This window comes from Epinephelus fuscoguttatus, linkage group LG19 (genome assembly GCF_011397635.1).
Source record: "Epinephelus fuscoguttatus linkage group LG19, E.fuscoguttatus.final_Chr_v1".
NCBI classification, from domain to species: domain Eukaryota; kingdom Metazoa; phylum Chordata; class Actinopteri; order Perciformes; family Serranidae; genus Epinephelus; species Epinephelus fuscoguttatus.
The window spans coordinates 39,278,484-39,304,501 of NC_064770.1; the positions used below are offsets into that span (position 1 = coordinate 39,278,484).

Genomic DNA, 26,018 nt, shown 5'->3' on the forward strand with positions numbered 1-26,018 from the left:
ACACTTCTGATTTTACACTTTAGATTTAACTGAAATCATTTCCGTTGCTTCTTCCTACAGTCGTTTAATGTTTTCTGGTATTTACTTTGTAGTTCTTTCTCTGATTGTATTCCTCCAGAAGTTTCATCTTCTCCTCCTCTGACCAGTCTGGTTTTCTTGTCGTCTTTTCTCCTGACATCTAACTAAGAGACAACTCTGTGAGACGACATCAGGCGTCACAGCGTGAGTCCAAACAAATAATCTCCATGAAAACTGTTACTGCTGTCTTTTAATGCAGTATTTTAGTTTTTCCCCTTAACAAAGGAATTTTTTTAAGGTGCAACTGTGTAAGTCCCTCAGCTAAGGAGAAATTAAGCCTTAAGTGTCAGACTTCAAGAAAAAACTTCATTCATACCTGAGGACTGATCTGAATATCGTCTCTGACAGAAGGACAGTTTGTGCCAGTGTGACCTCGACTCAAGGACAGTCTGATGTGTTGATCAATAACGTGGAGCAACTCCTTTACTGGACATTTTCAGCTTCACTTAGTCGCTGCACTGTAAAACATATGAAGTTGGTTAAACTTGACAAATGCAAATTTACTCAGCTTGAAGGTTTGTTTCAACTCAGAAACTAAAGTTTTTGATGTCAATTCAACATTAATGTTCTACTTGTCTCAGCACTGTTTCTTTAAGCTGTAAAGCTGAATTTTTAATCACTCGTTATTTCAACTTAATACTGTGAATTAAAACAAATCATTATTTCACATTATTGATGCAAGAAAACTTTCCTTACCTCGTCAAGCATGCACAAGTTACCTTGACTGATTGTTGTAAAGACACCTCCTCTGTGTAAACCTGAGGAAGTAAACCTAAAAACACTTTCAGTTGCATTCTAAGTTCATTAAAAAAGACTGTATGCATTTACCGAGAGGAAAGTGTTCACTTCCTGTGAAAACAGAAGTTTATTTTGAAAAGACAAGATGCATGTAACAATTGACAAATTGAGTGAATATCCAAAATCGACGCTGGAGGGCAAGGAGTGTCATAATTTGATGTGATGGGCCACAGACTGAGCGTCCATGATTAATGAGGCTGGGAGGGAGAATGTGTTGGATGATCACACTTCTCAAAAACAGTTAAAAGCCCTAAAAAATCCAAAAGCTGCCGTGAACAGATTGAAATGAAGGGCAGGAAACAGCTGAAGCCGGTTGAAACAACTCCACTCTGTGTTCAGGTTTTTCTGTTCGTACCATCATGTGTTGAGAGAAAACTTGTTGCTGCTTTCAGTGCGTTTTGGAAAAAGATTTTTCACCCTCAGATCTGAGAATACACGAAGCAGCAGGTGGCTAACTTGCTCTGTAACCATGGAAATGTCAGGTCAGTGATGGATGTACGCGGTCATCAGTAACTCAACCATCAAATGATGTCGTAATGGATTTAAGACGCAGTGCTTTAACCAAACATCTTGTGGACATCAGTGTTTTTATTCATCTAATTAACACACACACACACACACACACACACACACACACTCTGTCTGTTGCATCCATTCAGATCTCCTTGACCATGTTTCTCATTATAAGCTGGACCACACAATCAGCTCACACTGCTGCATAACCAAACTGATGAAGACGAGGACTATAAAACTGAGGCGGGATGGAGAGGAAGAAGGAAACAGCAACAAGCGGGTCACAGAAGAAGAAGAAGAAGAGAGATGGCTCAAAGACACAGCGATGGAAACAAACTCCTCATGACGGGTGAGATGAGCTCAGCTTGTGTGTTATATCTGTAAAGTCATCTGCTGCAGTGAAGAACCTCACGTTAAGTATGAGGTTGGATGATCATGAAAAACTGTAGTTGTGTCTCAGAAGGGGAGGAGCTGGGCCTGAGATAGAAGGCAGAGGATTCTGTTTGAGGACTGAGCAGTAAGACTTGATCATACAGAGAGTGTTTCAGCAGCTGGAGGCAGCTTTCTGTAAAAGTTTTTAATGAGATTGAAGCTTTTTGCTCGTGTGTTTGTGTTGCTATGCGCCTCGAGTTTCTCAAAGCGGAACAAAGCCCCACGTCATCTGGTTTTTCGTAATCTTTTTGTCCCAGTGTTCAATGGGATGATTTGAGAGGCGGGGCTTCTGTGGTGGTCACGACAACAAGTCTACAGATGGTAAACAATGGAGGAGAAACTGGTGGTAGTGGTTGCTGGATACCCAGAGCTATACGACTTTACAAAGCACAGTTAGCACCATCTGAATAGAAAACAGCAGATAAGTGCAGTACTGTAAACGTCCATGATGGAGTAGTTAGAAAAAGATGAAGCTGCTGCTGCTGCTGGTTCATACCGGACACACACATGCTCTGTGTGTGTTCATGTATATGGGCTAAAATCTGTATAAAAACTCTTCTTAAGCCTGAAAATATTATACAGCCTGATATGTAAATATAAGCACATTGGAAGTCAACATTCATTAAACTAACATATCTTAAACATCTTTCTTTTTTTTTTCCAAACGACCTGGAAAGCTGATGAGCAAACACTTAAAAGTGGATTATTAAGTGTTATATCATACGCACCTTGCTCAACCAGGTCCAGTTGCCTACGATATAGCACTTTAGATTACCATGACCTGGATGACTAAGAATCTTCACCAATGATTCAGATGTAAGGTCACACTGACCTTGACCTTTGACCACCAAAATCCGATCAGTTCATTGTGAAGTCCAAGAGGACAGTTGCACCAAATTTGAAAAAATATTCCCTGAACGCATTCTTAAGATATCGCATTCAGAAGAATGAGATGGAAGCAAGGTCACAGTGACCTTAACCTTTGAATCTTGACCACCAAAATCTAATTAGGTCATCCTCAGGTGCAAATAAACGTTCGCGCCACATATGAAGATATTCCTTCAAGACATTCTTGAGATATCAAGTTCAGGAGAATGAGACAGACAAAGTCACAGTGACCTTGACCTTTGATCTATGACCACTAAAAACGAATTAGTTTATTGTTGAATCCAAGGTGACATTTGTGCCAAATTTGAATAAATTCCCTTGAGGTGTTTTTGAGATATTGTGTCCACAAGGATGGGACGGAGGGAGAGCCAACCTGAAAACATGACGCCTCCGGTCGTGGCTATCGCCGGCACCGAGGCATAAACAAACCCTCTGAATGTTCTCTGCCACGGTCCTGTGCTCCACAGTGTTGTACATGGTGGCAGCGTGCAGCGCCGTCCCCATCAACGACCTGCTCGACCGGGCCTCTCAGCGCTCCGACAGACTGCACTCCCTCAGCACGACTCTCAGCCACGACCTGGTCAGTCCTGATTGTTGTGGGTATGAACTGTGTCGCGTTATACAAGTCTGGTTTCTTACGTATTCATATTCGTCTTCCGTCCCCCTCCAGGACTTTAATTTCCCTCCTATAGGCCGGATGGCTATGCCCCGCCCCTCAATGTGCCACACCTCCTCTCTGCAGACACCCAGTGACAAGGAACAAGCTCTACAAGTATCAGTGAGTTACTGTTACCCTTTTTATGTTTTCCTTAATCTTTCATCTGTCTCACATTACCACGTCTTAACCAAGCTAGCAGCAGCTGTTAGAGTTAGCTCCACCCTCTTGTCATAATATGGTCACTACTGGCTCCAAAAATCCAAGATGGCGACGTTCAAAATGCCAAATTCAAGGTTTCAAAATGGGAGTTTGCAAACCAATGGGTGGCGTCACGGTGGTTACATTGGTTATGTTGTCTTTAACCAACACATCCTCACTGTGACCTCGTCACATGTCCACGTTTGGTCATGGACTTTCCACGTCCACATATGGCGTCCAAGGTACCCTGGGTGTGTTGGTTGTTGACGTTCTGGGACGCCGTGTCAACTTCAGCCTGTTACATGCATTGTCTGTTTTCAAAATACACTTCTGTTTTCACAGGAAATGTACAGTTTGATACAGTCTCTTTCAAAATAAAAGCACTACATCTGTACAACACTGCGAATTGGCGTTTGTTCTATTCAATAAAACACACACACGGTTACATTTAGGAAAAAAGAACAGGGTTTGGCTTTACAGTCTTACAGGAAGTGAACACTGGCCTCCTGGGAGAAAGTCTGTGGTTGTTGGATCCACCCACCACCCGTCCTGTCCGTCCTACTCGGACTTCTGCTGCCTTAACTTCTGTTGTTGTCCCGCGACATTTGCCCCTGATGGCGCTGTGTGCCGTGAAACAATAACAGCAACCGATTGGCTGTGTATCGTGCCGATGTGAAAGGACAGGTTTTTTCCGGTGTCTGACAGCAGAAGTCACTGACTCCGTGTGGACGCTTGCAGACATGGGAGTTCTCCACTGTAAAAGATGAGGACGAAATCTACACTCCTTGTTCATGCAAAAAGGCATTCTAAAGAAAAAAACTCTGCGTACCTGTCTTTAAAACTGATGTTTTTGAGTATTCATTGGTCTTTAGCACAGTTAAGTTAGAAACATGACATCACATTCATAACGGCAACGCGCCGCATATCATGCCAGAAGTCAGTGACCAAGCACTGGTTCTCGACGACTTCAGAGTGAGACCGGGTTGCGTTATCTTTTTCTCTGTCTCTGTTTTACATCAGATCAGATCTTCTAACCAGCTGGAGTCAAGATGTTTGAGCTGAAACGTTTCAAAAGTTCAAATTATTCTTATTATAGAGAGAGAGGAGAAATTAAGCAGACATCCATCTGAAGATTGGCGCTCTAAAATATGCGAAAGGACACAAAACAGAAGGCTTCTCAAGACGGCTTTCTTACTATGGGCTATTTCAGTGATTACTATTGATTAATTAACGTAAAGCTTACACTGACTGGCAGCCTGTTGGCTTAGTGGGTGTACAAAGCCTCTTGGTCAATGAATGCTGGGAGTGGTAGTGTCTAGAGTGGACTGATAGAAGGATGGCTAATATTCAAAAATATTTCAGATGCAATTCACTCATTTCATTTGAAGTAATACAGTTTTTAAGTGACGAGCACTCAAATGTTTTTACACAAAATATGAAACTACCGCCAGCAACCAACCTCCAGGAAGTCATTGCACCAAGCCAAGAAATGGTCGAGCACATTATCCCCCATAAAACATGTGTCGTTTTTATACTGAGGTTTTTGTGCAAGGTATAACATGTTTACTAGCGAGCTTTACACCTCGTTCTGTCTACGTATGCGAGTCAAGCAGTAAGTCCATTCATTCCTAGATCTCCAATGTGTCTGCGAAACTCCTCCATCTGTTTTGTTTTTCGGTTGGGAACTTGCCTTAAGCACATCGGAAAGTTTGAAGCTATAGTACACTGTTATCAAAAAGCGAGGTATGATATTAGCCGAGACTTGCCAGAATGGGCACAAACGAGCATCACTGAGCTGTCTCAGCTTTCACTCGAATAACTGAAGCGATCATTGTAGATGATCTAAAGAGGATTCAAGTAACCATCATTCTTTCCTAAATCTAAACAATGTGCTGCCAAACAATTTGACTACAAATCTGTAAGACTGAAATTATAAATGTGTCTGTTGTATGGTGACAGATGCACAATTTGTTAAAGAGGCCCTGTTGCAAGTAAATAGTACTTGGAAAATATGCCACGATGAAAATAAAAGAGCATTTATAGGGTCAGAGTTACTTGAAAGTTAGCAAACCAGGGGGAAAGCATTTTATTTCTTTATTGTGATATTACCTTTAAAAACAATCTGTGATGCTTTCTGACCTCTGCTACAGTTGGAATTACGAGTGGTGGTCAGTCTATCTGAGCAGACTATTGCAATTCAGTTCAACCACCTCACCTCATTGGTTTCTCACAGCATTTCATCTCCCGTCTCTCCAGTTGTCCTTCAGCTTATTGTCTCATCTCATTATTCTCCTCTTCTCCAGGAGTCCGACCTGCTGTCATTGGCTCGCTCTCTGCTTCAGGCCTGGGCCGACCCCCTGGTCGTCCTGTCCACCTCTGCTAACACCCTGCCTCACCCGGCCCAGAGCACCATCTCCAACAAGATCCAGGAGCTGCAGGAGCACACCAAGAGCCTGGGAGACGGCCTGGATGTCCTGTCTGGAAAGGTGTGTAAGCACGGAAAGACCATAGACTGCATAGAATAACAACACGGTCTAACTCCGAAGTCATCAAGAACCAGCACTTTGTCAGACACTGACGAAAAATCTGCGCAGTCACAAATACTGGGCTGCAAGCGGCCATCTGCAGAGGGGTCCGTGCAGACCCTGTGTAAAGAGTTACGTAACTTTCATGAGCAGAAAACAGACTCACAAAATGATAGCTACACTTATACTCTGTGGTTGCACCATGGTTATGTTACTTAACCAACCTGGTCACTGTGGTAAAGACCAGTCACTAAAAGCAGCCACGCCCTTAACAATGCGGAACTTCCCAGCTGGCACCGGACGTCAGAAAGACGTTGGACTCTCAGGTCAGACAGACATTAAATTTTAGTTGGGTTTTGTCCTCCATACCTTACGACTAAAGGTCATGATTCTACATCAAAATGATGTTGGCATGAGACGTTTGGAAGACAATGGATTTTGGGTCACGTAACAACACAACTTAAAACCAACAAAATATCAACGTCATTCATCGTCAGTGTTCTTCAAATTAACGTTGGCATTAGATATGCAATTGAAATTCACCCAACGTCACATCCTAAATTCAAGCAGATATTGATGTTTAACAACATTCGTGGACAGCTGGGTCAGCCTTAAAGGGATAGTGCACCCAAAAATGAAAATTCAGCCATTATCTACTCACCCATACGCCGAGGGAGGCTCAGGTTTAGAGTCCTCACATCACTTGCAAAGATCCAAGGGGAGAGGAGGTAGCAACACAACTCCACCTAATGGAGGCTGACGGCGCCCCAGATTCAAACGTCCAAAAACACATCATTGAAACCACAAAATATCTCCATACTGCTCGTCCGTAGTGATCCAAGTGTCCTGAAGCCCCGACATAAAAAGCTGTTTGGAAAAACCTCATTTGGACACTTGGATCCCTTTAACATTTAAACAGGTGAGTTACATATAAATTCAGCCTCTGTACAGTTGTCATGAATGTTGAAATTAGCTACAGAGACTAAACTGTTTTTTTTTTGTACCAGGCTGCAAACATGTTTATTTCTGCTGTAAAGTTTTAACATGGGGGTCTATGGGGACTGACTCAATCTTGGAGCCAGCCTCTAGTGTGTTTTATTGAAAACTGCAGTTTTTGTCACTTCCACACTCAGCCTGTTTTCTTGCTTGGGGAAGACAAGTCTTTGTTTTTTGCATGTACAGTATTGTCATTAAAAACATGAATATAAAATGTGCTCATCTCCACCTCCCCGCCTCCTTTCTCTCCCAGATGGGTCCAGCGGCTCAGCTCATCTCCTCACTGCCCTACAGAGGAGGCAACGACATCGGCCAGGACAGGATCTCCAAATTGGTCAACTTCAACTTCCTGTTGTCCTGCTTCCGCCGCGACTCGCACAAGATCGACAGCTTCCTGAAAGTCCTACGCTGCCGGGCAGCAAAACTGAGGCCAGAGATGTGCTAAAAAGTGACACAGCTCGCTTGGTTTTTCTCACAGCTTGTATTGTCTACCAACTGTAGATTAGCACGTTAGCAATCTGCGATCTGAGCTGATATTCTAATTACTGAGTAGCTGGCATTATGAGCCTTCAGGAGGTGAAGATGAGGAGGAGTTACATGACACACAAGAGATAATGAAGTGACACCCGTTGGTCATCATGGTGCACAACACAATCCTCAGTGTGAATCTATTGATGCAAAAATATAATTAAATTTTAGCTCTTGTTGATTTTGAAACAGTTGCCTCGTAAATTTGCAAACGGGGGCAAAAAAAACCCAACTTCCTCAAAGGTCAAAGGTTAAAACACAACTGTTATCTAGTCTGGCTAATGTGGACAAAACACAGCTCACACACTTCCCCAGATGTTTCCAGCTGGTCTGGCGTTATGATCTGACCATACGTGGTCACAAACTGGTGTGTCATCGCTCCTGTGACTCCTTCTTGTCCTCTTCTTCTACTAAAGCTTTCTGTACTCGCAGCAGCAGCAGGTGTGCTCTATGAAACTCTTCAGTCTTCACACTGGGACGCTTACAGTGAAGTATAACTCTCTCTTCCTAACTGACGCTTGACCGATGACACACTGCAGCATTTGCACTTTAGATTAAACTTTCTTGAAAGAATTTTGAATGTGATTCTTATCAATCTAAATATTTCTTTGAAGTCTGCATATCAATAAAAATAATCTCTTGCACAGTGAAAGTCTTCGTCTGTCTCTTGTGAGCCCACCAACTTTAGGAAAAATCAATATTTAATCATGAGCCACCCATTAACTACTGATCATGTGTTAAAGTGAACATAAGCGAACATTTTTCCATACTTGCACATACATGTTACAGCAGTGAGCACAAGTTGTGTTATTTTTGACAGCACAGACTGTATAGTCCCATCTTCATGACATTTTATATGAAACATTAAAATGAGTTGACATTACGTCCTCATGTAGACCACATGTCACCCACCAGTGCAATATGACTTTGGAGAAATACGTCAAACACCGATCAGTATCGTCTCTCTTTTGATCCACAACTGAACAAATGATCAGAATTATAAAACAAATTTGGAATTTTGACACGTTGATGTTGTTAGCCACATTTTAGCTGGTTGAAAAGAGGTCTTAGACGTTAGACTGAATATTAACTTGTTTTCCACCAGAATTCAACGTTGAAATACCAGTTGGAGCTCACTGGGACGTGTCTTTGGTTGTGCTAACTCAAGTGGTTACCACTGACAATGATATATGTTACATGAGACTGTCATGCCACCGCAGGTAAGCTAGCGTCTACATCTTTCCACCGACTTTCTCAACTGTACAAAAATTTGTACAAAAAAGGGAAAAAAAACATTTAACTGACCCTTTGTTAAGCCCCGCCCCTTTGTTTTGAGCCATTGATGGTCAGTCAAACTGTTGGAGTGAGCACAGAGACCGCTATCACTAACTGCACTGCACGACAAAATACAATCTAATAAAGATAAAAAAGACTGTCTAGTTCACTCAGTGTAAAAGTCCATGGTGCAGACAAACAGTCCAAGAATGAGATCTGACTATTTATTATTATTATTATTATTATTATTACTGTTAATAATACATGGATAAACCAATGCGTTTTGACTAGAGAGTCTTCATCAGGGTGTCGATGACTGTGTCAAAGACTGTCTGCGCAATTCTAAACTTATTACAGGGAGTAGCTGTCATGCCCTAAAAAATAGGTGCTTGGGAACGCATGCGCGCCATGATGTTTGAGTGCGGCTGCTGCACTTCTACACTGAAAACATTTAATTTAAGGACAACAAAAACACAGCATGTGTACGACCCCTTATTGTTTATATGAGTTCATTTATGCTGTATGCACAGACCCTTTAGGGCCGACATCTAAATGAAATCAGTTTGTCAGCTAGACAATTTATTCAATTTAAAAAAAAAAAAAAAATCAATTAACATTTTTTTCTGACATTTTATTAGTACTGGTCCATAGCCATTGGTAGCTTTGTCACCTTCTACCTACGCCAGTCCTCAATGTCTATGTGCAGTTTCACATAGATTGACCACGTCAGTGAGTAGAAAAACGTGGGACAGACAGAATGACTGACTGACAGAATGACACACTGACAGTTTCCGTGATTATGTACAGCATACCATACCATGACTTAGTCATACCAAACATTAGAAACAACACCAACATTGGTCCACAGGGGGAGCCACAGCGATCGGTCGCATTTTAGCCATTTTGAAGCATTTTTCTGTTGTTATAGCGCCACCCAGTTGCCAATTAGAGTTAAATTTCTCCAGTCACCTTGAGGCGTCCTGTTCTACATATCTACCAAGTTTAGTAAAAATCCATATGGCGGTTAGGCCTAGATAAGAAATGAGCTCTCTAGCGCCCCCATTTTGTTTGATGGGCTCAATAATGGAGGGGTCCCCTCAGATTATGTGTGCTCATATGCCTACAAAGTTGCGTGGTGATGGGTGAAACCCTTGAGATGTTCTACACCTTTATGTGATGAGCCACGCCCTCCGCAATATTCATTGCCTTATAGAAGCTCAGTTTTAGGAAGTTTTCCAACTTTTGCCAAGAGGGAACTTTAGATATTGCTCCCTAGATTATGTTCACCCAGTTTCATGCAGATCGCTCAAACTTCCTAGGAAGAGATCCATTTGAAGTGTTTTTCAAAAAATTCAAAATGGCGGAAAATCTATATAAGCGGAAGTTATGGGTTCTTGAGGCAAATGTGTTCCTCATGAGGAGAGGCATCTCTGTGCAAAGTTTCATGTCTCTACCACATACGGGGCATGAGATATGCCCATTCAAAGTTTGACATTTCAATGGGTTGCTATAGCGCCCCCCTTTGGCCAATTGATGTAATATTGCTTCATTGGCATCCTCCCATGACCCTCTACCACTGTGCCAAATTTCATATGGATTGACCAAGTCAGTGAGGAGAAAAGGTGGAACACACACACACAGAGTTTTAGCCATTATATAGTGAGATATTTCAGACTTTTAAAAACGTCTGAATCAGACATTTTAACTTTTTTTTTATGTTTTATCAACCTTTTTTCTGACATTTTATTACTATATTTCGGATATTTCATTAACATTTATTTGGACATTTCATTAATATTTTTTTCCCAGATTTTATAAACCTTTTTCAGATATTTTATTAAACATTTTTGGACATTTATTTCACTTTTTTTTCTCCAGGACATTTTATCAACATTTATTTCTGACATTTTATAAACAATTTTTTGGTGGTAATAATTTCAGGTGGTAATTGTTTATGTAATGTTCTCTGGCTAAGAATCATGATAATATCCGCCCCCCCTGGTTGGGAACCACTGACCCGGGCCCCTCTGTGAGTCCTGACCGGCCCTGTGTGAGGGTTTATCCGTCACAACACTCAGCTCAGCTCTCAGTGCTGAGCCGCGCTGGAGGCGCACGGGGAGCAGAGCGGTAAACCGACACCTGTCCTCCACATTTACCTCCTCCTCTTCCTCCTCTTCCTCCTCCCTCCGGTCTGAGCCTGCAGGAGATCAACATTTCTCCATTTCTCCGGTTATGAAGAACAAACACAGCCAACAGGTGAAGACAGCGGCTCCGGAGCGACTCGACATGCCGAGCTTCGAGGTGACTCTCCAACAACTCAACGAGCTGCTGACGGACGACAGCGGCTTCTACAGCTGGCCCACCAAACACTTCCATGAGGTCTACCCACGGATCTACGTCGGAAACGCGTGAGTCCATCTCCTGTTGTTAACACAGAGATATTACAGACATGACAGTGAACATGTCGCCCTGTGATTTAGGTCATGCAGCAGGAACCGTCTCACTGAGACTCAGTTTGTCTCTGACCGAAATGAAAACAATGAACCCAAACTCCATAATCCCTAATTATCATATTAGCCTGCATGTTATTAATGCTGCTTTGACAGGACAGCTGCTGCACAACGACGTGTCTGAATATGATTATTAATATATTATAACACAAAGCAGTGAGGGAATCATTGAAGGTATCATTTAAATGCACTGTGTCTGTAAACAATAATGTTATGTAATCACATATCCTAGAATAATAACGTGTGATGATTAAGGACTGACTGATGAACCCTCATGATGCTCTTTATGATGAGTCCTGTGAGTGTAGGTTATATATGTAGATGCAGGGTGCGGATGTGCAGCAGCAGCAGAACATGCAGTGAGCCTTGTTTCAGACAGAAGCTTGTTGAATTTTTGAAGAGATGGAGGGATGTTAGAAAATGGTAAAATAGAGCAGAGACAGGAGGAGGCAGAGATGGAGGATCCAAAAATAGCTCTGCTGATTAACCTCTTCGTGCCCTGTTGATTTAAAATGTCCCCACATGCTCCACGTTTCAATATCTGCAGTTAACACGAGGGGAGGCAGTCTGGGACGACTTAGGACAGATCAGAGACGCTGGGACTCAGGTCAGAACATACACAACATCTTTAAACATCGCTCTGTGAGGGCATTTTGGATTTTAGCAGTTATCTATAAGTTAGTGAGGTTGTTACCTGGAGTAGTCCCCCAACATAATGCTTTTAAATCAATACCAACTTTATCTGTCTGTGGAACGACATTTAATTCAATGTTAAATGAAAATGAAAAAAAAATCCATAAATAAATATGCCTATGAAATAAATAAAAATGGCTATGAGAGATAAAATGAGACGATACAGACATTTTATCAACACTTTTTTTTTATCAACACTTTTTTCTGATATTTTATTCATATTTTCTGGACATTTTAATAACATTTTTGGAGATTTTATTAACCTTTTTTTTTCAGACAAATATTAACAAACCCCAGCGCTGGGGGTCACAGGGGGGTAGTGGCCAGGAGCAGAACCGGATCTAACCTGTGTAATGGCAGCAACAGAAAGTTTGCTGATCAGGCAGATATATTTATTTTCCTCAGACATTTTCTTTACCTTTTTTCAAACATTTTATCAACATCTTTTTTGACATTTGAATGAAATGTTTTGGACATTTTATCAACTTTTTTTTTTGACATTTTAATTATATGTTTTGGACATTTCATCGACATTTTTTTGACATTTTAATGATATTTTTTGGACATTTTCTCAACTGTTTTTTGACATTTTTGGATATTTAATCAACATTTCTTTTGACATTTTAATTATATGTTTTGGACATTTTATCAATTTTTCTTGACATTTTAATGACATTTTTTGGACATTTTATCAACCATTTTTTGATGTCATATTTTGCTGAAACTGACCTTCTGTTAGTGGCTGTAGCAACTCTAATTCAGCCATTGCAAACCCCAGCAGGTGGGGTCACAGCGGGCTGATGACCAGCAGCAGAGCCAGGTCTAACCTGTGTAATGGCAGCAACAGAAAGTTTGGTGATCAGACGGATGTCAGGTGCTGGATATTATGACATTTGAAGAAGCTTGAGAGCACGTACAGCATTTCCTAAATGAGTTATAAGCAGGAGAAACTTGTTCATGATGCAGATTATTGCATAAAAAAAGATAAAAGTTGATCACAGCTCTTCAACATCTTCAGTATGTTGAGCTAAAAGAGTGGCCCTCTGTATGTTCCAGGCTTTCAATCAAATGCATGTTGTAAATATTAAATGTTCAGATCTAAAAGCTTTAAAAGCGAAACTCTTAGATGGGCTGTTTTCTCCAGCACAGTGAGTCATGGCTGTATATTTCAGGAGAGTGCCTCTTTTATTCCACCTGCCTGCTCTCCTGAAGGAGCCATAATGGACGGAGCAGAAACACTTGTGTCTGTTATGTCGGATCGAGTGTCCTCACACCGACGGGCCGGAACACCCAAATACATCAGCACAGCTCTGTGAAGCCTGGTGAAGAGAGCACGCACCGTTCTCTGAGCTGAGGCTTTTTATTTTGATGTATCTGTCCTGGTTCCACAGTCTGAGAGCCTGGCAGACTTTTTTTTTTTTTTTTTTTTGTGGAGGCGTGATGTTGCATTCAGTATTAGCTCGAGTTATTTTTAGCTCCCCACATCTAAAAGGCGGGAGGTGCCAAGTGGTACAGCAATCCCAGAGGTTCACAGTGAGAAGCAGCAGAGTGCAGTGCGTCTGTCTGACAGAGAAAAGGAAAAGGTAAAAGAATAGATAAGGATTTAAAACCAAAACTAAAATCTAAAAGCATGAAGCTGGTGTCTGTGGTGTAATGAAATGCATGCAGGAAGAGATACCCGTCTCCGAAAGACTGCTTTCATTTCATCAGAGACTGCTACCACAGATAGCCAGTTTGCTTGTTTTAGAGAATCGGCTATGCCAAATCGGAATTTAGTCACTTTTTTTGGCCAAGTGTGTGAACACATACAAAGACAGTGATGGCAACAGCCATGGCGGAAGAACTATGTTTGTGGGTTGTCCATCTGTCCATCTGTCCCATTCTCAAGAACATGATATCTCAAGAACACCTAAAAGGAATATCTTCAAATGGGGCACAAACATCCACTTGGACTCAGCAAGTAGAATTTGGTGATTAAAGGTCAAGGTTACTGTGACCTTGCATCCCTCTCATTCTCGTGAATGTAACATTTGGGAATTTGGGAAAAAAGACCACTTCAAAGGTCACTGTGACCTTGCAATCTCATTCTCGTGAATGCAATATCTCAAGAAGGCCTATGGGGAATTTTGTCAATTTGGCACAAATATCCACTTGAAATCAAGAATTATCTAATTATAATTTTGTGGTCGAAGGTCCAGGTCACTGTGATCTTGCATCTGTGTCATTCTTGTGAATGCAATATCTCAAGAAGGCTTTCAGGAAATTCCCTCAATTTGGCACAAACGTTCACTTGGACTCAGCAATCAACTAATTCAACTGATCTTGCATCTGTCACCTTCTCGTGCAGGTGATACCTCAAGAAGGCCTAAAGGGAATCTCCTCAATTTGGCACAAATGTCCTCTTGAACTCAAGAATGAAATGATTAAAAAGTGGTGATCAAAGTTAACTGTCACGTTGCATCCGTCTCATTCTTGCGGCGACATTATCTCAGAAACATCTTTGGAGTTTCCTCAAATTTTACAAAACAATGTCCAAAGGACACTGTGACCTTGCATCCGTCTCATTCTCGTGAATGTGACATTTCAAGAAGACTTTGAATTTCTCTCAAATTTGGCACAAACATCCACTTTTAGTCAAAGGTGAACTGACCAGAATTTGGCGGTCAGAGATCAAAGTACAAAGTCACTGTGACCTTATCCCTTACATTCTCATGAATGTGATATCTCAAGAACACCTGGAGGGAATTTCTTCAAATTTGGCACAAACATCCTCTTGGACTCATCAATGACCTGATTAGAATTTGGTGGTGACCTGTGACTGTGACCTCAAAATTCAAGTTTTTGGCCATAACTTTAAGAATTCATGGACTAATTACGACACACCTTCACACACATGTCTAACAGGATCAAATAAAAGGTGTTTATAGAAATATATGTAAAAAACACTGGTGACCAACAATCTGCAGGAGTTCGTTAAATTATGACCCCTGAAAATGGCCAAAAATGCACCAGAATTACACATTTAATTCAAAATGGCTGACTTCCTGTTTAGGGTATGGCTCCTGACACTTTTTGTACGTCTTGGGACTTTACATGTGCCTAGAAACTGTGGGGGCTGCTTTGTAGAAATTTTGTGGGGGCTGAGCATGAGACCCTTAAAATATCAAATCTTTCACCAGTTGTGGTATGTGTGCAATGTTTCATGACTTTTCGAGAACCTTTAGGCCTTCAAAAATGAGATTTATGTGGAGGAAGAAGAAGAAGAAGAAGAAAAATGACTGGCATTTCAACAGGGTCCTCGCACCGACAAAAATAAAACTTGGATACAAGCTGGTGAAATAAACTCTGTGTCGTGTATTTGTTTTGTTTACCAATCTGTTGCAGGTTTGTGGCGATGAATGTGATGCGTCTCAAGCGTCAGGGCATCACCCACATCCTCAACGCCGCTGAAGGGAACTCCTTCATGCACGTCAACACCAATGCCGAGTTCTACGCCGACTCAGGCATCATCTACCACGGCATACCAGCCAGCGACACCGACCACTTCGACATCAGCGTTTACTTTGAAGAGGCGGCAGACTTCATCGGGAAGGCGCTGGCATACAAAAATGGGAAAGGTCAGAGGATGACAGGGCCGAGGAAAGAACGTCAAGAAACACTAACGATACCGTACTTTATCGGTATCCTGCGAAGCACGTTTTGAATATGTTTGGTGTTCAAATTTATATGTTGTTCAAATGGAACTCGTTTTTAGAACATAGGAAGTTGCGAGCACGATCTGGTGAACTCTAAGCTCTCGTACAGTTTCCACCTACAATGCTGTGAATAAGAACTCAAACGTAATAATATCTCAGATAACGATGTTGTGAACTTCATCAAACGTGAACAGTTGCTTTTCTCTTCCTCCGCAGGTAAAGTGTACGTTCACTGCAGGGAAGGCTACAGCCGCTCGCCCACCTTGGTCATAGCCTACCTGATGCTTCGCCAAAATATGGACGTCCACACGGCTCTGGCCATGGTGCGGCAGAAAAGAGAGATCGGACCCAACGACGGCTTCCTGCGGCAGCTCTGTCGGCTGAACCAGAGGCTCGCTGCTGAGGGGAAGTTCTGGAACAAATGAGGCGGACAGACTGTCGACGTGAGAGAACAACAGTACGCCTAATTGCACATCACTTTCTTTCACTTGTTCTACAGCTTTAATGAGCCGCAGATCTGTGAGGGGGTGATCTGGAAGTGAGGACAGTGGACAGTCAAAGAAAGTCTGTCTCAAACAAAGGCTGACAGCACTGAGTGTATTGTATCGTACAAGATTACACATCTTACACAACCTTTGAACACACACATACATACAGTATTTTAATTGTGCTCAAACACTGGTGATACATGTGCTGCTCATACAATGTAATGTGTATGTGCAGGTGCACTGCATTCACTGTCGTCTGAATATTACATTTATCTTCAGGTCAGAGTGACAGTTAATAATCAGTCAGCATTGTAGTCATGTCCTGTACTGTCTGGTGTCGTCCTGCTGCTCACTTCTCCTGAGAACTATATAAACATGTAGAGGAATTTAAATGTGGGAGCTGGTGAAAAACTAGATGGTGTAACTGATGTGATCCCGTCACCGCCTTCTGTCATCGTCTCCATCTCTCGTCCTCTGTCTTGGCTTTGTGCCCTCTGTCTTGTCTCACTCCTGCACACACTGCCAAATCTCTGTCCCAGCCGCTACCAGAGGGGATGTCTAGTGGACACTGTGATTTCTCATATTGAATCAGATATCAGGGTATAATATTTAAATAAATGTGTTTAATACGCTTCAGAGAACTGCACAATCTGCGTCTAAAAGCCTCAGAGGTACATCTCAGTGCAAAATTTGTCTGGTGTCTTGTTGGTGCTTTGTAGGAATTCTTGACACAATCTCATGCTGCAGAATAATTAAATTTTTATAGTAAAATAAAGTTGATCTGATGTTATCGGACCAGCAATAGAACAAAGGAATGGTTTGGCATTTTGGTATAGACCAGGGGTCGGCAACATTTACGATTACAAGAGCCATTTTTGGCCAAAGAAAGGGAAAAAATCTGTATGGAGCCGTAAAGCATATTTGATAATGGAGGGATCCAAATTAGCCGATTGCCTCACAGCAAGAGGGTTCGAACTCTAGGGTGGAAGAGCCCCTCTGTGTGGAGTTTGCATGTTCTCCCCATGTCAGCTCCAGCTTCCTCCCACAGTCCAAAGACATGCAGGTTAATTGGTGACTCTAAATTGTCCGTAGGTGTGAATGTGAGTGTGAATGGTTGTCTGTCTCTTCAGCCCTTTTTAAACAGGAGTTGTGCAAATTTGCAGGAAAGCCCAATCAGTGTTTTTTCAGCATTGGCAGTATAAAAACAAAATCAGGGAGTGCAGCAAAATGCCGCCTACCTACTTTTGTTTATACAGAATGTGCCTTTTTCGGGGCAATGGGGGGCGTGAGCAAGTAACAAAACGTGTAGCTCAGCGTGTGACGTAAACAGTGACGTGGGAGGGAAGCCGCGGCTGGTCAGTCCTTCGGTGATTCTCTCATAAGTCGGCCCGTCCTTCACCGTCCCCGTCATCTGACGGTTAATGGCCTCTTTGTTTGCGAGGACAAGGAGGGCGCACAATTCCTTGTCTCCCCAGTTGCTCATCTTTACAGTGTCTGTCAGGTTTGTGTTTCCCTCTTGCTACTAGCTGCTCGCTAATTCCTGCTATCAGCTGTTTCCTGTTTATCCACCGCCAGTGGCTCGCACGTGCGGCGTCATCAACAGCCCCTCCCACAAGTCATCAACAGCTCCTCCCACAAGTCATCAACAGCTCCTCCCACAAGTCATCAACAGCTCCTCCCATTGCAGAAGGCCACCTCGGTCTGTTTAAACTAAAAAGGTTCCACCAATATGTCTACCCTACGAGGTGGAAAATTGGGCATCTCACCCAGTGTCAGCTGGGATAGGCTCTACCCCCCTGTGACCCCCAACAGGATAAGTGGTTACGGAAAATGAATGACGAGTCACCGCCATTGAGGTTTCGCAAAATTAAAAGGAAAAGGCGCCAGGTTGTAGACGTGTGACGCACATTTTAGTTGAGGAAATGATAAAAAAATTTTTTTAGTTGGTGTTTGTGTTTGTGTGAAATCACTTTAGGCCGAGAACAATGATGATTTTTCTGACAAAGCCACAGGGAGCCACCGTAGAGAGGATAAAGAGCCACATGTGGCTCCGGGGCCGCAGTTTGCCGACCCATGGTATAGACCATATCATCATGATGTCACATTAACAACAGCACCTTACTTTCAGGTAGAAAACTGGCAATTGATTTAAATTGCAGAGATAAATGAAATCTGCAAACTTGTTTATTTCTGTATTTCAGCTGTAGTGTTTACAGATAAATAGTTAAACACCAGTGGTCCGACCTGATTTTGCTCAATTTTGTTTATGTACTGTGTTGCTTTGCCAGCATCTTTGATAAACCATATCTGACATCAGCAGCACAGAAGTGAAGCAATGTACTACTGTGGACGGGTGCCACAGCAAAATGTATTTTAGCCACCTAAATCCTATGATAGTCAGTATTAGTTTAAGTTAACGCTGTATGTACCTTACACACCAACTGATTGTCGCAGAGGTTGACCAGCAACTCCCGTGTTCTGCAAAGCAAAATTACTGTTAATGTCAATTTTGATGCAGGGCTTTTCTATCAGGACGTTATTGTAAACAAATGTTGTGATTCGGTCTGTTCACTTTCTTGCCGACAGTTAAGAAGATTATCACTGTTACGTCTGTGTGGTAAATATGGCGCTAACAACAACAGTTAGTTGGAGCCGCGTTTGCCTCGTTTTCAAACTGTATGCTTTGACTAAAATGAACAATGACAGCAATATAGTCCACGATGAGCAGCGCTAAAATCAACCTGCGTAGTTGTCCCTCCATTGTGACATTAGAAAGTGTCACATTTATCTTGCAAGTGTACTCTTCTTCAACGTTTGCTTTACTTCCTGGATTTTTCCCACATGGAAATTCTGACCAATCAAGAGCAGCTTTCTCACACAAGGCATTTGATCTGGTCCTCTTGTAAATGCTGCCGTGAGAACACCAACCAACTCTAGGCAACTATACAACTTTGGGACAACATGAGTCTCTGATTCAGACCAGAGGAGACCACTCTAGGGCTGACAGCAGCCTGAATGTCACTATTGGAGCCAGTGCAATGAGCAAAGTAGCTACATGGGAGTGAGTTATCACAAAACCCGCCAAATTCTTGTGCAAAATCCAAATCCTCATAAAAAATAATGTGTTGGAGGACTGTTGGAAATTTTATGCTAATTCCTGCTTTTAGTTTCCAGCTGTGATAAATAGTATAATTTTGGTGATTTTTAAAGAAAGCATGACGTTCAAACCCACCAGGGGGATCTGATGTTGAGCCAGTGCTTAAAAAATTACTTGATAACTTACCTCTGTTTTGCACCGCCCCCTCATGAGTAACGAACAGTCCCTGGAAGCTAACTGTCTGCTGGCACTAGATTCATATTTATCTATCAACCTTCTCGTGGACAGTAACTCTCGGCAAGAACGCGAATCATGTCTCAAAACGTCAAACTATTCCTTGATTGTCATCTTTGGAAAATGATGTGTCACATTTTCAGATCAAACTCTTGAAAACCAGTGACGCCACTAAAACCTCTGATTGTAATGTGAACACTGCCAGAATGTGTGAAACATTAACAGGAACTTAAACGTCATTGGAAAACGTCTCAGTCAACACCTTTTGCACATTAGCGTGTTTACGTGTGTGTTTTATATTGTACAGCAGCATGCTTTGTAATATACCTGTGAGCTGAAATGGTGTTTATATTCCCTTGTTAACACAGATATGTTAATATATATTTATTGTGTGTAACTGTGTGTGTGCATTATGTGTCACAATGTGCATTATTATAACTTGTGAATCATCGTGTGCATTACTGAGTAGGATGTGATGTCATCGGTCATGTCAGTAGGCTGTCATCGAGTCTCACAGTTTAACTGCTGTTATGAAGTGCACTTTATCTAATGACACTGGTGATTGTTGTCGCTCTCTTTTCATACGTTGAGTAATAAACTGAAAATGACAAGAGTTTCTTGTTTGATCACTGAGGTGACGCTTGGCACACGCTGAGTTCCAGAGGAAATAAGTGGATTGTTTTCCTGTCTGATATGATTCCTCTAAATGGTCGTTAACTTCTGTAACTCTAAAGATTTAACACTTAGTCTGCTGTATAAAGGCAGCGGCTCAGTTTTCAGGCTCACTGTATATACTGCAACAGGCAGCCAGCAGGTAATGTCTTACTGTTTTGTATTTTTAGATCCGTTTTTACGGCAAAATTTAGTTGAAGAAATATAAGAGCAAAAACACAGAATCAACAAACACAATACCTTCACCTTCTGCAGCTTAAAGTCATGACCTCAACTAAAGTCAAAATCTAAGGAGTCAGTGTCGCGCTCAGCTCGACTAGTTATCTTTAATGGAGCATTTAGCAGTTTATATTTTCCATGACTAGATTTAGCTGCTGTCTCAAGGATGACAAACTAAATTACAGTGATATTAGTTTATGATAATGGATATACACTCACCTGCCACTTTATTAGGTACACCTTGCTGGTACCAGGTTGGACCTCCTTTTTAATTCTTGGTGTCACAGACTCAACAAGGTGCTGGAAACATTCCTCAGAGATGTTGGTCCATATTGACATGATGACATCACACAGTTGATCCATGATGAGAATCTCCCATTCCAGCACATCCCAAAGGTGCTCTATTGGACTGAGATCTGGTGACTGTGGAGGCCATTGGAGTACAGTGAACTCATTGTCATGTTTGAGATGATGTGAGCTTTGTGACATGGTGCGTTATCCTGCTGGAAGTAGCCATCAGAAGATGGGTACACTGTGGTCATAAAGGGATGGACACGCTCAGCAACAATACTCAGGTAGGCTGTGGTGTTTAAACCATGCTCAGTTGGTACTAAGAAAATCTCCCCCACACCATTACACCACCAGCAGCAGCAGCAGCCTGAAGCGTTGATACAAGGCAGGATGGATCCATGCTTCCATCTGAATGTGGTTTTTCCAATCTTCTATTGTCCAGTTTTGGTGAGAAAACCCGTGTGAATTGTAGCCTCAGTTTCCTGTTGTTAGCTGACAGGAGTGGCACCTGGTGTGGTCTTCTGCTGCTGTAGCCCATCTGCTTCAAGGCTGGACAAGGTGTTCAGAGATAGTATAGTCTTCATCAGGTCTTTTAGTTTTCAGAGTGCTAGGCAGCTGTTTAGAGGAGCCCATGGCTGCTGATTGTTGGGACAAGGTTTCAGGAGTCAGCTGAAACGATCATCACCTGTCCTTTCCTAACGATGACTGTGAAGAAGCTCATTAAGGTCTCAGATCCTGGGAAAGTTCTCTGAGAGCTCAAATGTCTTGAGGTGCCCTTTTTCACTCTAGAATTGTACAAAACAAAATCAATATCTAGTTACTACTCATGCTGGCTTTATATGGCAGTGTAGCAGAAGTGAATAAACTGGTGGTTAGTCAGCACTTTGTCCTGTAGAGGGAGCTGTAGGACTGATATCGATGCACCAGCGCTGAGATCAGCTGGGTCACCAGCTCACACTGTGCTTCAGTCAACATTACAATATAAATATTAGAGGCTTGTGCTGCTACAGCAGCTGTTCAGCATAATTATGTAACATACTGTTTTTATATTGAAGCGAACGTTGGCTGAGTAGTGTGACACTGTGTTTTTGGACATAGTGTTCGCATACAGGATTTAAAGGGACAGTTCAACCGATTGTGCACATGAAGGTCAGTTTGTATAATGACATCTTCAGGTTCTCTACACAATAATACACAGTCTGCATTACAAACTGAGGCACTGCTGGAACTTAGTGAGCGTGTTACTTACTCGTACTTAGTGAGCGAGAAATGAACGTGTGTGTTTACCTTTAGCTGGATTCAGACATGTTCCTCTGCCTGTTGCTGCTCCCTCTCTCTCCTCGTCTGCTCTTCAGTTTCAATGAGCTCTGTGTCCGTGTACATCCGTGTACTCTGTGTTCAAATGAATATTTTGACCAACTGGATCTGGATGAGCCATTTGAATTTGATGAGCGCCCATATTTATTTGAACACGGAGTACACGGACGCACACGGACGCACACGGACGGATTTGAAACTGAAGAGCGGACGAGGAGAGAGAGGGAGCAGCAACAGGCAGAGGAACATGTCATGTTCATTCCTCCTTTCCGTTATGTCGTCGGATAATTATACTAACAATCCGAGCCTATCTGTGTGAAAAAAAATGCACTTTCAGTGGACGTATTTTGACGTTGTTTGACGCTGTCTGAGTGCCCTATTATTTAATATAGCGCGCGCTCACGGGCTGCAGGCAGGTCAGCCCTAGCTTCGTACTGGAGACATGTCACATATTGAACATCCTATCACTCATTTAGACAAAAGCAGATCGGAAAATAGGGCCCAGGTTGCAAAAAACATTAGTTCCCCTTTAAGTCATGAACCAAGATAGTGAACACAGCAAACCTCACAAATATCAGCAAGTTAACATGTTGCTGTTAGCACGTTAGCATTCACACTATCTGACACTATCATGCATATTCTGTTGTGGTATTGACGTCACTTCATGCACCTGTGGTGTCGTTAGTTTATAGCCTCAGGTTAGCTCTGTACTTCTGGTGTTTGCATTGAGACTTCAATAATCAGTGAACTGGTGTTAATTTATGGAGATAATCTTGCTGAAAACAAAAGAACGTGTAAGTATCATAATCTTTTGTTTACCAGAGAGCTTATTGTCTGCAATAATCTGAAATCCAACGGAAAAATCCCGCTGGCCTGTTGATGACGGACCCAGGGCGACGCTAACTTCTGTGACAGCTGACAGAAAGACGTCCTCCATGGGGCACTCTGTTATTATCATAAGCCCTGTGAGGCAAATTGTGATTTGTGATATTGGGCTTTATAGAAAAAACTGATTGATTGAACTGATAACCAGTGCTGCATGACTTATATAAAACACACAAAACAAATTTTTTTCAAATGTGCAGATTCATGTTTTTAAAAACAGTCAGCATCATCAACGTGCAGACGATTCACCATCAAAACAAAACGAACATCACTTACTTACACTCCTCCACCCCCTCTGCTGCGTCCCTCTAAATCCCCGCCATCCTGCCAACGGCCTTTTTAAAGGAACCGCCTCCTCTCTTAATAAATGTGTGTGTGTGTGTGTGTGTGTGTGTGTGTGTGCATTCCACAGGTTTGAGCTCGATGCCGGGGCCCCTCGCCCTTGCCGAAGTTTTCCCTCTCATCTGTTTTCATACACGCTCTCTTTCCCTCTTTCTATCCCTCCATCTGTCTGTCTGTCTCCTCCTCTCTTCATCTCAGTCCAGGTCTGACGCATGGAGTTGACACAAGGTCGTGTCTGTTAGGAGACGAGGGTAACTCTCTTACATAACACCAGTCTGCATGAATGAATCCATGGGGGCAGGGCAGCCATGTGTTTTTAAGCGTGTGTGTGTTTTGTGGGCAGTCAGGTGGATGTGTGTAATGCAATATGACTGCACCATGCAGATCCTCAGAATCTGAAACAACTTGTTTCTAACTGGTGGATCAATTTTTAGCCTTTAAACTGAGCTGACCTCAGCCGTGGGTCAGTCAGTACAAACTCATGCTGTGCAGCTCAACATTGTTTAAACTGAAAGAAATTTATTTTGAATTCTAGCGTGGATCCTAAATTTACAAATATACCAGGTTGAATTTTTAAATGTGCAGAAAATGATGCACAAGACGTCTTCAGTATTTGATGCAATCATGAAGCACTGGGTCTGCATGATGGTGTCAATGCTAACATGCTAACAACTTGCTCATATTGGTAATGTTTGCTATGTTCACTATCTTAGTTTAGCATGTTAGCATGTTAACATTAGCTGAGTAGCAACCCAATAGCCGGAAAAATATTGGCACTGTGTGTTTGTGCAAAGCACAGATACACTACATTTGTACGTCGTTATATAAGGGATACGTTACAGTGCTGCTGTTAATGTGTTGTTAGGTTCAGGGCACAAAAAAGAACACGGTGTGCCGCAGGGATGATGTTTCGTAAGCCGACGTGGAAGTTAGCATTACCACGGTTCCCTAGACAAAAATCCAATGGGAAAATAAGCTCTGTTCAGCAAGATAATCTTCACAATGAAGACCTTTTTTTTTTGGAAGCGTAAATGAAATCACCAGAAGTAAAAAGCTAATGTTGACTGACTGAAAATCAAGATCAACCGAGCTACCCTCCGTCAGAAGTGTTCAGGCATGTCCAACTAACAGATGGCCCACCTTTTTTGTGCAGCTATCCGAACGCTTTGAGTTGAAAATCTCTGAACTTCTCAGAAAGACAACGGTGATGTCACTGCCGCTTCTTTCACTAGGCTGCTGTCGACTGTCACAGCAAACACAGAAAGAGCAGATCGGCTGGCGAACGCTAGATGTTGCTGCTGAGTGTTGTACTTTTATCAGCGTTCGCTTTGTAAGCTTGATGTTGACTGTGTAGTCAACCTTCTGCTGATGTAGCTTTATGTGAGCGTCCTAGCTAACGTCAGTGTCAAGGTATTGTTGTCAGAAGCCCTTTTTAAACAGGAGTTGTGCAAATTTGCAGGAAAGCCCAATCAGTGTTTTTTCAGCATTGGCAGTATAAAAACAAAATCGGGGAGTGCAGCAAAATGCCGCCTACCTACTTTTGTTTATACAGAATGCGCCTGTTTCGGGGCAATGGGGGGCGTGAGCAAGTAACAAGTAACCCGTCCTTCACCGTCCCCGTCATCTGACGGTTAATGGCCTCTTCGTTTGTGAGGACAAGGAGGGCGCGCAATTCCTTGTCTCCCCAGTTGCTCATCTTTACAGTGTCTGTCAGGTTTGTGTTTCCCTCTTGCTACTAGCTGCTCGCTAATTCCTGCTATCAGCTGTTTCCTGTTTATCCGCCGCCAGTGGCTCGCACGTGCAGCGTCATCAACAGCTCCTCCCACAAGTCATCAACAGCCCCTCCTGTTGCAGAAGGCCGCCTCGGTCTGTTTAAACTAAAAAGGTTCCACCAATATGTCTACCCTACGAGGCGGAAAATTGGGCACCTCGGATCAACTCGCCAATCCGGCTCTGTGTGTCTAAACGCTCGCAGCTTGCCGGCAAAACGGCCCAACATTCGCTGAAAATCTGGCAGCGTAAAAGGAGCTGTAGTCTATAAACAAACTTCACCACAGTCGCATGACTTAATGTCGTCAACACAACAAGGCACGAAGATGTTTAGCTCTCTCATTTAGCCACTTGTTAGCAACAAGCTAGCTTCAAGGCTTCAAATTTCACGAATGCAGTATTTACTGATGTATTTTTAACCCTAACCCTCGTCGTGGTCGACCAAGAGACTGACCATCACCACAACTGCACTACACTCTCTCCTCTTGCACAGGGCATGATGGTGCTTGTTTAGTCATCATTGGTTGAACACATCTTTTCACGTGCATTGTTGGATACTTTGTCCACTATATACGGTATGATAACTCTCACTATATATTCGGACAGCACTACAAAATGGCGAACTCACTGTATAGTAGACTGTAAGGTAGAAGTGAGCGATTTGGGACACAGCCTGTCAATCTCATGTTACGCTCAGCAAGACAGGAAATGAGCTGAATGTATTTCCCTAACTGTGAAAATACTCCTTTAAGGGGAAAACTGGAACAAGAAAGAATAAAAGAAGAAGAAAATATTTATCTCAGTTAACAGATATATCCATGATGATAAAACTGAAATTAAATCAGGTATACTTCAGTCAGCAACATGAATCAAATGGAAGCATGAGTGTTGAGTCTGAGCTTTTCTTTGCAGAGGA

The 26,018-nt window shown here is 42.4% G+C and overlaps 2 protein-coding genes across 5 annotated transcripts in view; both read left to right on the forward strand.

The window, feature by feature from the left end:
- Nucleotides 1-1,597: 1,597 nt before the first annotated feature.
- Nucleotides 1,598-8,266, forward strand: prl (prolactin). Its single transcript, XM_049561159.1, has 5 exons — nucleotides 1,598-1,738; nucleotides 3,177-3,289; nucleotides 3,380-3,487; nucleotides 5,869-6,051; nucleotides 7,340-8,266. The coding sequence occupies exons 1-5, from the start codon at nucleotides 1,696-1,698 to the stop codon at nucleotides 7,529-7,531; spliced, it is 639 nt and encodes a 212-aa protein (XP_049417116.1). The 5' UTR covers nucleotides 1,598-1,695; the 3' UTR covers nucleotides 7,532-8,266.
- Nucleotides 8,267-10,877: 2,611 nt separating this feature from the next.
- LOC125879324 (dual specificity protein phosphatase 3-like) overlaps nucleotides 10,878-26,018 on the forward strand; it is a 35,210-nt gene continuing 20,069 nt past the window's right edge. The window contains exons 1-4 of one of the 4 annotated variants that reach the window (XR_007447848.1): nucleotides 10,878-11,297; nucleotides 15,477-15,709; nucleotides 16,004-17,388; nucleotides 24,773-24,855. Coding sequence is in view for 1 of the 4 variants with exons in the window: in XM_049561160.1 (XP_049417117.1) it covers nucleotides 11,122-11,297; nucleotides 15,477-15,709; nucleotides 16,004-16,212 (618 nt within the window). In the remaining 3 variants the exon portion in view is untranslated. Of the gene's footprint in view, nucleotides 11,298-15,476; nucleotides 15,710-16,003; nucleotides 20,220-24,772; nucleotides 24,856-26,018 lie in introns of those variants that run through there. The other 3 variants (XR_007447847.1, XR_007447849.1, XM_049561160.1) reach the window with 3 other exon arrangements.

Coding starts and splice junctions, on each gene's coding strand:
- prl (XM_049561159.1), top strand. CDS start 1,696: ATGGCTCAAAGACACAGCGATGGAAACAAACTCCTCATGACGG. Junction 1,739..3,176: donor AAACAAACTCCTCATGACGG/GTGAGATGAGCT, acceptor TGTGCTCCACAG/TGTTGTACATGGTGGCAGCG. Junction 3,290..3,379: donor CGACTCTCAGCCACGACCTG/GTCAGTCCTGAT, acceptor GTCCCCCTCCAG/GACTTTAATTTCCCTCCTAT.